Here is a 13,224-nt window from a genome sequence, read left to right on the forward strand (position 1 = left end):
TGCTGAGCGTGCCGGCGGAGCACGGACGCCGCTGCCCTTCTCCAGCAGGGACCATGCGGGCTCTCCTCGCCGCACCGCGGCGGCTGCCGGCTGGCTCGCTGCTGCTGCTCGCCTGCTGCGTGTGTCTGGGGCTGCCGGAGCCGCCGCCGGGCAGAAGTGCCGTCTCCCCACCGTGGGCACCGGAGGCGGCGGACCCCGTCGTGGTTGCCAACCGCGGGCTGCGGGTGCCCCTGGGCCGCTCCGCATGGCTGGACCCCACGCGGGACCTGGTGCTGCAGGTGCAGCCGGGCGACCGGTGCCACCTCACCGTGCTGGACGAGGATCCTCTGTGGCAGCGGCCGGGCCGGCTGAGCCCCGGGCGCTTCCCGTGCGACTTCGGTCCCCGCGAGGTGCGCTACTCGCACCTGGGCGGCCGCAGCCCCGCGAGGGACCGCGTCCGCCTGCAGCTGCGCTACGACTCGCCCAGCCGCGCCCTGGTGCTGCCGCTGGTGCTGGAGGTGGAAGTGCTCTTCACGCAGCTGGAGATCGTCACCCGCAACCTGCCTCTCGTCGTGGAGCGCCTGCGGGGCACCAGCAGCCCGCTGGACGCCCGCAGCCTGGAGTTCGCCTTCGAGCCGGGCCGGCAGCGCTGCAGGGTGGGCTTGCTGCCCTCGCTGAGCGGGCTGCCCCGCTACGGAGAGATCCTCAACTACCCCGCGGCCGTGGCGGTGCCGGCGGGAGGGAGAGCGGAGGCGGAGGGAGGCGGCCCGGTGCCCGCCTCCACGTGGGACTGCGAGGAGTTCCTGCGCCTCGGGCTGCGCTACCGGCACACGGCGGCCGGCAGCTCCCCCAACCGCGACCTGGTGCCGCTGGTGGCCGAGCTGTGGGAGGCGGCGGGCGGCGGGGGGCTGCTCAAGCGCGAGTACTTCCAGGTGCTGGTGCGCATTCGAGGCGGGATGGAGAACGTGGCCCCCAAACCCAGCTTCATGGCCATGCTGATGATGGAGGTGGACCAGTTTGTGCTCACTGCCCTCACGCCGGACATGCTGGCAGCTGAGGATGTCGAGTCCCCGCCTGACCTGCTGCTGTTCAACATCACGTCGCCCTTCGGCCCGGGCCAGGGGCACATGGTCAGCACAGATGACAGGAGTTTGTCCATCTCCTCCTTCAGTCAGCGTGATGTGAGGGAGCTGCGCATTGCGTACCAGCCCCCTGTAGAGGACTCAGATCGGGAACGTCTCTTTGAGCTGGAGCTGGAGGTGCTGGACCCCGAGGGTGCTGCCTCGGAGCCCTTTGCCTTTGTGATTGTGGTGAAGCCCATGAATACCCTGGCACCTGTGGTGACCCGCAACACTGGCCTTGTGCTCTATGAGGGGCAGTCACGGCCTCTCTCAGGCCCCGGTCCCAGCCCCAACCTAGTCATCAGTGATGAGGATGACCTTGAGCAGGTGCAAGTGAGTGTTGTGGCAGGACTGAAGCATGGCCACCTCACTCTGCTGGAGGACAACCCAGCACCTGCCGCTCCTCGTAAACACTTTACGGTGGCTGAGCTGGCTGCGGGTCGGGTCATTTACCAGCATGATGGCAGTGAGTCTCCACTCAGTGACAACTTGGTGCTGCGGCTGGAAGATGGTGGCTCCCGACACCGTGTTGAGTTCCTTTTCCCAATTACCCTGGTGCCCACTGATGATCAGCCACCCCTACTCAATGCTAATACGGGGCTGGCTATAGCTGAGGGTGAAACAGTGCCCATCACTGCTCGTGCTCTTAGTGCTACTGACATTGACTCACAGGATGCCATCCTGCTCTTCACAGTGGAGGCTGGCCCCAGTGCTGGCCAACTCCTCCTCCGGCAAGCACAGCTGCCTCCTGGCTGGGAAGAGGAGGAAGAAGATGAGGGTTTTTCCTGGAGGAGGGTGCCAGGTGTAGTGGGGAGCTCACTGATCTATGAGAAGCCAGTGAGAGAATGGCTGCAGCAGGACATTGTGGAGGGGCGTCTCTATTACCACCACTTTGGGCCTCACAGCCCTGGCCCTGGGGTTGTGTTGGACCAATTTGTCTTCAGGGTCCAAGATGACAATGACCCACCCAACCGCTCTGGACCACAGACCTTTGTGATCCGGGTACATCCTGTAGACAGATTGGCCCCAGAGTTGCACAGCAGCAGCAGCCTGCACTTAATAGTTGCAGAACAGCAGGTGACTCCCCTGCGGAGGAAGCACTTGTGTTACACAGACCAGGATTCAGGGGACCGTGAGCTCCGCTACACGATAACCCAGCCCCCCACTGACACTGACTCTAACCACCCTCCAGGTGAGCATGGAGCCCGCCTTGGATCCCTTGTGCTGACTGAAGATCACTCTGTGGAGGTTACCCACTTCACACAAGCCCAGATCAATCATCACAAGATCTCCTACCTCCCCCCACAGGAAGAGCTGGGAGTGGCTCCTCATTTGGTTCAGTTTCAGTACCGAGTGGAAGATGCAGCTGGCAATGCAGCCGAGGGGACTTTCACCATCTACCTGCAACCTGTGGATAACCAGCCTCCTGAAATCACTAATACTGGCTTTACTTTGCCTGAGGGAGGCAGCCATGTCGTTAGCCCGACAGAGCTGGATGCCAGTGACACGGACACAGAGCTTGCCCATCTCCGATTTATCCTGACCCAGGCTCCTCGTTATGGCCGGTTGCAGCTTTCTGGGTACAGTTTGATCCTGGGAGGTGCCTTTGGCCTGGAGGATATCAGGCAGGGGAGGGTGGTGTATGTGCACAGTGGAGCTGAGACCAACAGTGATACTTGCAGGCTTGATGTGAGTGATGGGGTTCATGTTGTGCCCATCACATTAAAGATGAACGTGCACCCAGTTGATGATGAGGTTCCTACCCTACGGTTGCCCCTAGGCACTCTTGGCTCCTACCTGGATGTATTGGAGAACGGTGCTGCTGAAATCACTGCTAATGTAATTCAGGGTACAGATGAGGATACAGATGACTTGATGCTGACTTTCATTGTAGAGGATCCTCCTCAACACGGGAACATCCTGGTCCAAGGGGTGCCTGCAGAAAGGTTTTCCCAGAGAGATGTGTTGGACGGTGCTGTTGTGTATGCTCACACTAGTGGTGAAATAGGCCTTCTGCCCAAAGAAGATACCTTCAACCTTACCTTGTCTGACCTATCTGAGGAGTGGAGCATCAGGGGCAATGTTGTTCAAGGAGTGTCAGTCTTGGTGACTATTCTCCCTGTTGACAATAAAGCCCCAGAGATTTTTGTGGGGGAGCAGTTCAGAGTAGAGGAGGGTGACAAACGTGTCATTACTCCTGCTCACCTAAGGGCTGAAGATGTGGATACTCCTAGGGATGATATCCTGTGCACCATTGTTGCTCAGTCCACATCTGGGTACATAGAGAACATCTCTCCAGCTCCAGGATCTGAAAAATCCAGAGCAGGCATTGCTATAAGTGCTTTTACCTTGAAAGACCTCCGTCAGGGGCATATTTTTTATGTCCAGAGTATACATAAGGGTGTAGAACCTGTTGAAGACAGGTTTGCTTTCCGCTGTTCTGATGGCATTAACTTTTCCCAAAGGCAGGTTTTCCCTATTGTCATTATGCCAATGAACGATGAAGAGCCTGAAATCTTTATACGAGAGTTTGTTGTGATGGAAGGCATGAGCCTGGTTATTGATACCCCTATCCTCAATGCAGTCGATGGGGACATCCCTGCTGATGAGTTAACATTTACAATCACCAGGCTTCCCAGGCATGGCCACATTGTGAACCAGCTGATCAATGGAACTGTGTTAGCAGAGAGCTTCACCTTGGATCAGATAACAGAGAGCTCCAGCATACTCTATGAACACGATGATTCTGAGACTAGGGAGGACAATTTTGAGGTGAAACTCTCAGATGGTAAACATACCACAGTGAAAACAATATTCATTATGGTTATTCCTGTAGATGATGAGACACCCAGAATGGCCATCAATGATGGTTTGGAGATTGAAATAGGGGAAACTAGGACTATTCATAACAGAATATTGAAAGCTACTGACCTAGATTCTGAAGACAAAACCTTGACATACATTGTAAGATACGGGCCAGGACAAGGTCTCTTACAGAGATTAAAACCTTCAGGTGGAGTTGAGAATATCACTCTGGGGATGAACTTCACTCAAGATGAAGTGGATAGAAATTTAATTCGATATATGCACTTCGGCCAAGAAGGTGTTCGTGATCTTATCAAATTTGATGTGACTGATGGGATAAATCCTCTCATTGACCGCTACTTTTATGTGACGATAGGTAGCATTGATATAGTCTTCCCAGATGTAATCAGCAAAGGAGTTTCTTTGAAGGAAGGAGGGAAGGTAACCCTTACAACTGATCTGCTTAGCACTAGTGACTTGAATAGTCCAGATGAGAACTTAGTTTTCACTATTACCAGAGCACCTGTTCGTGGTCATCTTGAATGCACAGATCAGCCTGGGGTGCCCATCTCCACTTTTACTCAGCTCCTGTTAGCGGGCAATAAAATCTATTACATTCACACTTCAGAAGATGAGGTGAAAATGGACAGCTTTGAGTTTGAGGTGACTGATGGTTATAACCCTGTATTTCGTACTTTCAGAATTTCTATTAGTGATGTAGACAATAAGAAACCGATTATCACAATCCATAACCTGGTGGTGAGTGAAAATGAATCCAAACTAATAACCCCATTTGAACTGACTGTGGAAGACAGAGATACACCTGATCCATTGCTAAAATTTATCATCACTCAAATACCCGTTCATGGTCAGATCATATTCAATAACTCCAAAGCAGTCACCGCCTTCACTAAGCAAGATCTCAATGAGAATCTGATCAGCTATAAACACGATGGCACAGAATCAGTTGAGGATAGCTTCTCTTTCACTGTTACAGATGGCACTCACACTGACTTCTATGTCTTCCCTAATACTGTGTTTGAAACGAGGAAGCCTCAGACTATGAAGATTCGGATAATGGCTGTGGACAACAGCGTACCTCAAATCGTAACCAACAAAGGTGCTCAGACTCTTCGTGTCCTGGCCACGGGTCACATAGGGTTCCTGATTACCAATAAAGTGCTCAAAGTGGAAGACAGAGACAGTTTACGTATTGCTCTGAAGATCAGGATCACAGAGGGTCCTCGCCATGGATTCCTGATCCACCTGGGGAAAGGCAACCATAGCATCAGCCAGTTCACCCAAGGTATTACAGTACTCTCTGTGTTCTTTAGTTCACTTGAAACATTATTTTTTTATGTTAAGCTGTTTAATAATTGATGAGATAATCTTTTTGACAGCAATTTATTTGTACTGGCTTTATTCTTTTTTAGTTCTACTTATTACTTATTATGTCTGTGATAGCTTATACAGGAAAGAGTGTTTACTGGATAAACACTGAATAAAGGAGCATCTTTGCTTTGGAAAGCTTACAATCCAAATAACTTGGAATAAATCTACTCATATTGACTATTAATATTCAGTGATATACATTTGGATGACCGCACTGGTTGCATGTGGCTCCAGATCTTTAGAGGCCAAGTGCCTTCTTTGAGAGTTTTATTTAGAAAATTCTACGGGAGTGGCCAAGCTATTATTAACTAATGGTCACGCCATGGCTAGGGTGTCAGCTGCTATACAGTTTGAGTGCCTTAACTGTAAAAAAAAAAAAAAATCCTATTTTGTTTTTAAATAACAAAATCTCCCAGGTGTGGGGAGATAATGAGTGCATTTGTTGTCTTAATTACACAAACCTTTGCCACAAAGTGTTTGTGGTAAGTTATAAAGTAACATAAATGTTTTAAAATTATGTCAGAGGTACTTTTTACATAGCACTAAAATACTGGGTGGTATAAATAGGATGAAAACTGCATATGCCAAATGTACCGTAATAAAACCTTACCACAGGGCTGTGAAGTAATGTTCTTCAATTAAAAGGGAGCTTTAACTATTCCCTGGAGAATTTCTATGTTATTTTGTGATGAATGAATGACATGAGGTTTCCTGGAGCCTCCTGCAGCTGTTGTATGTTTAGACTGTACAACTGCATGCAGACTCAGAGCTAAAGGGCCCAGACAGGCTGGGCTATGTAGGTAGTGAGGCCAGAGATGAGTCCTTGTAGCTGACAGTATTTCATTTCACACAGCCCGTGCTGATGTGTATCCCTGGTTACAGGCTTGACTCTAAGTGGTACTCTTGTCAGATACACCAAATGTACTGCAGGCAGGCTTGATGAACTTCTGAATGGCTGATGTGCCTTAAGTTTTACAGTATTAGAGCGAAGTGGAAGGTAATGAGGGACCAAACATGTTGAAGCTTTGGGAATAGCTACAGGTCTTACAAGAAAGGCTGTGGTAATGCACTTTAAGCAGTATTAAAAGTGAGAAACAGAAGACAGTAAGAGTGAGGAGATAAACACATTATAACTTTTTTATTTTGTTTAATGGGCTTTCTCTTAAAATGGAGAATAGAATTGTTGAGTGACTGTTCCTTAAAAACAGATCACTGCATAACATAGTGTTACCTCATTTTGTGGGGATGGAGAGGGAGTGAGAACCAGAATGCTGAGCTGAGGGAGAAGCCTACAGCCTCAGGGAAAATTGATTTAGAACTTATGAGGCTCTCCAGATCACGTTAAAACTTCATAGGTTCCCTGACCATGCTGGCACGGGCATTCTTTATTTCTGCTGGTTTGAAGTCTTTTTGACAAGTAAATACAATTTTCTTTGAGCTCATTGATAAAGGAGTGCCTGAGCATCTGTTTAGCATTTCTGTGGTATCTCCATCCTCTACTTAATAAATGCTTTCTGTGATGGTTTATATTTTATGATGCAAACACATAAAATGTCTCATGAATTCAGGGCTGAGTACTTGAGGGAGGGTCTGGAAATGCTGTGTGAAAGGCAGAAAGCATCAGACTCACATAAGGGTAGCACATCAGTTGTGGACAAGGAAAGAGGACTTAATGGAAGTCACAAAATAACCTGGGACTGTAACTCACAGTGACAGAGCACTGTTTTTTTGCTTTTACCTCAGATATCCTCATGCCTGTAGCTGTTTTGGGTTTGAGAGGGGTTATGAATGACAGGGAAACAGAAATTCTTGGCTGGACCAAAAAGGCTGCAGAAGATCAAGCTGCAAGCTCAGAACAGTGTAGTTCATTGTTGTCCTTGTATGTACTTATCTTTAGCCCACTGTAATTGGGGCACAAAGCATACAGGGCAGAGAACTTAAGCATATTTCATATTTATGTTATCCTGAGACTCCTAATTATCAAATTTTCAGAGAAATAAGACCCACTTTTATGGTATTCTTAATGACACTTCCATAAAAGCAGATTCTGTAACCAGACGTAACATACTAGTGTTGGCTTTGGGATGCTACTGACCATTATATCTGGTATTATTTTGTGTTTAGATGTATGCTCTTTTTAGGGGTCTCATTTCTGCCATGGGGAGTGACCTTTTAGAAACTACTAAATAAGTCCCAATTCATTAACATGTGTGGGTAGATAGAGCTTGCAGAACATCTTTACAATCTTTCACTGTGTTGGAAAGGATCTCTGGAGGTCGTTTGGTCCAACCTCTGTTAAAACTGGACCAAATCTGAAATCAGATTGAGCTCTTCAGGGTCCTATGCAGTTGAGTTCTGAGAGATGTTGAGTAGTTTGTGAAGCCCATCCTAATGCTTTACCACCTCATAATCTCATTCCTTGGATTTCATGGAGTTGTAGGCTCACAGAATGGTTTGGGTTGGAAGGGACCTTAAAGATCATCTAGTTACAACCCCCTTGCTGTGGGTAGGGACGCCTCCCATAAGACTAGCTTGCTCAAAGCCCTGTGCAGCCCAGCCTTGAACATTTCCAGGGATGGGGTCTATCTTCATGTGAGCGCACAGACTGTCCAGTTTGGATGTGATAATACTGATGAAACAACATTTCTTGTGCAAGCAGCTCGAGCAGTCCAGTTTTTCAGATCCTTTGTAATTAAAAGAGGGACCAGAGGGATTCTTTGTCAAATGGCTTTCTGTTTTATGCTTGAGATTGCATTTCAGTGATGGCCCTCAGTATTTTTTCAAGAGCTTAAAAGGAAATTAGACTAGCATGCAAGTTGAGATAAAAGCCCCCCAGGAAATTTGTTTCCTGTATATTTTGTTCAGAAAGAAGCAGTGTGGAGCTTTGTAATGCATCAAATACTTCTACTACCACTGCAGTAGATAGACTTCAGATCATGAATGTCACAGAGTTAAATGGGATTGTTAAAAACAGGTGTTAAGATTATGAAAGATAACTTCTTGATAAAAGGCCTCCAACTTCTGTAAATGGTTGGTGCTTTTTATTCTTTTATATTTTATTATTAAAATAGTCTGAATGAGAGGCAAGTGTCAGTAACAAATTAAAATACTCTTTAAATAAATAAAGCAGCTCCAAAATTTACTTTAAGTTATATCTGAAAGCAACAGTTTTAATTCATTATTACTTCTTTGTACTTAATATTTACAATTTGTTGATGAAGAGAAAACTTGCAGAAGAATACTTGTTATATGATAGTTGTTATGATAGTTATATGTATGATAGTTATATATATATATATATATATGTATGATATTTATATGATAGTTCTAGTGCTGTCCTAGGATAAAATGTATATAAAGAAAAACCTGAGTGCATGGTAGTACATAATTCATCTCTGCAAAGTAGGGCTGGAATCTGTTCATAGCAGATATTCATTAAGATTAGAGAACTTATTGAAAAGTGGGGAAAAATCTGTTAATGAACTGCGAAGTCTTTCACATTTAAAGAAGTTCAGAGGTATATGACAAGTTGTTAGCTGATGTTTGGATAATGTTTCACATGCAATCCATATGATGGAATCCTCAGTGCTGTGTTGAGAATCCCCTGATCCCACATGGGTAGACTTATAACGGCCAGGCCATGTGGATTATATTGTGAAGTACCTCTGTTTCTTAAAATAATAGATATTAATATATGTAACTTTCATTAACTTTATCAGTTCTGCAGAATTTTAAATAGGAAGTTAGTGTCCTGATTTAGTGAAGATAATTTCTCTTTTTTTGTTTTGTTTTCCTAAGAGAAAGTTGCTGGATTTCTAGTGAAGGAAGAATTCCAGTGTCATGTGGATGTTCAGTAGGTAGTTGCATAATAATAAATTATGCTTACAACTAGGTCAGCTTTAATATAGCTAACGTAACCAACTACTGAAGAAATATGTAAAACTGCTCAACTGACTCTAAACATGTAGTTATGAAAAGAAAGCAGGCCGTTCCTTTGCAGTTGTTTCTACAAAAATGAGATTTTTGGATGACAAGTGGCTTTTTTGATGAGGTAGTCCTGCAAACATTGGCTCAAGTGCTTATCTTTATGTATGTTGGAGCCATTGATTTTGATAAGGTTACCCACATGTGAGGAGCTAAGTACCTATGTAAGTGTTTGCAGGATGAAAGATTTATTTGCTGCATTGACATAAAAAGGTATTTGTTTGCATCCTCTTTACAGCCCTGTGAATTTTTTGATCTTTAACTTTCTTTCAAACATTTATAGAAGAGATTCTTTAGTGACATATACCTGCTGATAGACTTCTTAACTTGTTTGCCTTAGAAGATGTCTGGCTACTTTTGGAACTGAGGATGTTGAGGAGCTCTAATAAAAGTGCTTTTGGCTTGTTTTGACCAATTCACATGCCATAGCATGGGAATGGAACTTGGGTGCTACTTGAGACTTTAATTAATTTCTAAAACCTTCTCTTAAAAATGAATAAAATAGGAGTTACTCTATGCTGTTTGGTTGGTATTTTTACCAACAGAACTCTTATCTTTCAAAGAAGGTAACAAAAATCAGTTTTATGTATCACATGTTTCTTATTACTTCTCAAGGAATCCAGAACATGCTATATTAATAAATATTTTGTTAAACATTTCACACTTTCAAAACTGAAATTGATTATTAAAAATTCTATATTGATATTCTTTGTTGCTGAAGTTTTGTCTGTCTACTTAAGTTGTTACATTGGGTTCTTAAAACAGTTAATCACTGTGTGTTTGAGCACTATTTGTGATGGGACATTTGTATATACTATATGTTATGTCATTTGAAAACAGGCTGATATGAAGGATGTTTAAGTTGGAGAGGGCATTTTTGGGGAACTAAAGAGGTTGAGATGTCTACTGCAGAATATGCAGAGATATCCTACTCTAGAGTTAGGCTGCATGCTGAAAGTAATCCAGTTCTAGAAGCAGAGGTGGGTTTTGTGGGCTAGAATTTAATGTGGAAACAAAACCCAGGGTATTTTCTTTTTCTGTCACAGTTTTCCTGCAACCTCTGACAAGTTTAATTTAGAGTAGAATGCTTTTTAACCTCCTTTCAAGAGCTTGTATGGTGGATATCTGCTTTTGAAGCAGTTTCCTAATTATCAGGCAAGTCTGATATAGGAACAAAACCTAGGATATTTTCTCCCTTAGAGCAGGCTACAGTACTTTTCAGGATGAGGAATGGTGACAGAATGTGTATCTTAACCTCTGCAAAAATGTACCACAAATATATGTTCTTAATGTTGACCTTCTGTTCTTAAATTACCTTTCAATTCTTGTTCTATTACATTTTAAATGAAAGGGAAGACTGGGGATAAAGAAACATAGTTTGAGGAAATGAATGCTATCTGTAAAACTTCTACTCTGTTAAATGCTGATATTTCTGACCTCTGTTGAAGAACCTTGACTTCTTTCTGCTGAAACTAATCTATTCAATACATGTCAAGTTTTTCAGTTAAAAAGAAAAAAGTTTCCTGTCTGCAGCATTTGAAGTAAGTGCTTTTTTTCCTGTCTCTTTCCAGCTGATATTGATGATATGAAGATATGCTATGTTTTACGAGCGGGTGACAATGCCACCAGTGACATTTTTCACTTCATGGTTGAAGACAGTGGTGAGTACTCATAAAATCTGTGATTTTGTTGCTCCTGGATGAGGTGAAATGTAACTGTATTTTGGGAGTTTAGGAACATTGAATTTAATTGAGGGAAGTTCATGTTTTCTCTTTGTTCTTATTTTCCCATGTTGTGGACTATTGTTGGTGACTACAGAGAGAGGTTTGGAAGAAATTGTAATTGCATCTAATGAAAAAAGTCATCCTATTAAAGGGAGTGACATTATCCAAGTCTGCTCAGATATCTGGGCTTTCTGTAGTTTTTCCTTTGTATTCCCTGTCCACGATCTTCACACATAAATTGTCATAAAGCTTGTATCTTGAGAGACTTTAAAGATTTTGATTTACCAGTATGTTTGCCTACCTCTTTAAGGTTCCAACTGTAAGACCACCTTTCATCTGTTCATAATGAGGGATTGTCTCTGATGTACATTTTGCTTTGTGCTCAAGTTCTGCTTCTACCTCCTTTGCTTGACAGAATCCTTGGTGGCTTTGTCAAAGATGTTCATCAAGTGACAAATTCTAATGACTGATCAAATGTCATAGGGCTATGGAAGGTGCAAAAGGAAAGAATGAGAACACTTTGAGAATACTAGCACACCCTAATTTTGGGAAACAAATGTTTAGGGCTTTTTTGGTTAGTTTTAAAGGACAAAGAAAAAAATGGTTTAGAATAAACTAAATACATTAACCTGCTATTTTTTTCCTTCCAGTGTTGGTACGGTAGATATTTCTAAATGAAGACATTCATGTGCATAGTAACAGGTGGCTAGATTATGTTACTTTAATACCTTTTTTTTTTAAATGTGATACATAGCTCTATGAATAATTAGGAGAGAATACTGTTAGGTGATTTCATAATATACTTCTTAGAAAACATACTTCAAACTAGATTTAGCTCGTGTGTACTGAGCTTGTGTTTTCTTTACAAAGCAGAACTGGTATTAAGATTGGAAAACAGGGATTTGTGTAGTCTATCACAGACTGAAGAGTTTATCACCAATCACCATTGCTGGGAGTAGATTATTAAGTCATATTCTCTTGTTCATTGTGCTGGACAACTACAGAAAAAGACAGTACCTCTACAGACTTTCGAAAATGTGACTTCAAATCTTTGCTACTTCAGAGATTAAGTAGTGAGATAAAAGTTTGTAATATTTGGCTCCTTTTACTTAAGTATTTTTTTTTTACCTAGTAGTTAGAAAAAATGAAAGCTAAATAATTGGACATAATGTGATGCATCTCCTTTGTAATAGCATCATTTTCTTATGATAGGTGTCACTATATGGTGATATTGTTCATTATCTCAAGATCTTTTAGTACAACAAAAACTCAGTCTTGAGGTGTTTCAAGATTTCATATGGAGGAAGTAAGTAAAGCTGGAGAAAGTTTGGTCTCTCAGTGGACTGTCTCCGTTCTTAAAATGGTGTCAATCCTTGGGAATCCAACTTTTTTTTTCATGCTATTTTAACATTTTCTCTTGGAAAATATGTGTTTAAAGCAAATTGTACTTAGCATATTCTAGCTCTATACCAATAATTTTTCTTTTACTGGACACATCTTCTACTTGCAAGTTGTAGAAGATTGTTGATTGTACTGTGATATTGAATATTATATACATATAAAATAGATATAATATATAGAATATGTATAATTCTATATAATATATAGAATATTTATTAAATTCTGTTTTTTAAATTACCTACAATTTTGTGATTCTCTGAAATATATGACCTGCTCTTGCTTAGTGATGTCATCACAGTAGTCTGACTTGATTGTTCCACTTTGTACCCTGTCTTTTTTCTGGAGGTTGAGATACTGTGAAATAGGACTGAAGCACTCAAGGGAGGATCTCTTTTTATAAGCCCCAGTATTTTTTACTGTGAGTGGCTGGTGTCCTGCTAACAATATTTTGCTTTACAGAGTCAGATTTGGATTTGGAGCCAGAGCATTTAAGAACAACACAACTGTACAAGGGGAAAACTCATTTCCGATTCAGTCTTAATTTGAACTGTAATCTGACCCTCCTTTACCTAACTCCCTTTTCTCAATGATCAGCAGAGTCCTCCAAGCTGTTTCTTTAGGACTGCTAAGTGGCATCTTGCAGTAGAGTGCCTCAAGGGTAGACTGATTTCAAAGGGGAGGTAATGAAAGAGTTTCTTGCCTGGTTTAGGAATGTGAGAATCACTTCGGAGAGAAAGAAACAAGATTCTTTATTTTTTTTTCAGGCTAACTGGAGAAGCTTTTCTGACTTTGAGCCAAAACATTGCAAAGCCAAGGCT

General features: G+C 43.0%; 1 protein-coding gene across 1 annotated transcript in view; it reads left to right on the forward strand.

Moving 5' to 3' along the window:
- The first annotated feature begins 53 nt into the window (after positions 1-53).
- Positions 54-13,224, forward strand: part of FREM2 (FRAS1 related extracellular matrix 2) — a 112,751-nt gene continuing 99,580 nt past the window's right edge. The window contains exons 1-2 of the mRNA XM_065730252.1: positions 54-5,211; positions 10,853-10,942. Coding sequence (XP_065586324.1) covers positions 54-5,211; positions 10,853-10,942 — 5,248 coding nt within the window. The remainder of the gene's footprint in view (positions 5,212-10,852; positions 10,943-13,224) is intronic.

The sequence above is a fragment of the Cyrtonyx montezumae genome, unplaced genomic scaffold (genome assembly GCF_038088225.1).
Source record: "Cyrtonyx montezumae isolate F1298 unplaced genomic scaffold, pur_monq_1.0 scaffold_12, whole genome shotgun sequence".
NCBI classification, from domain to species: Eukaryota; Metazoa; Chordata; class Aves; order Galliformes; family Odontophoridae; genus Cyrtonyx; species Cyrtonyx montezumae.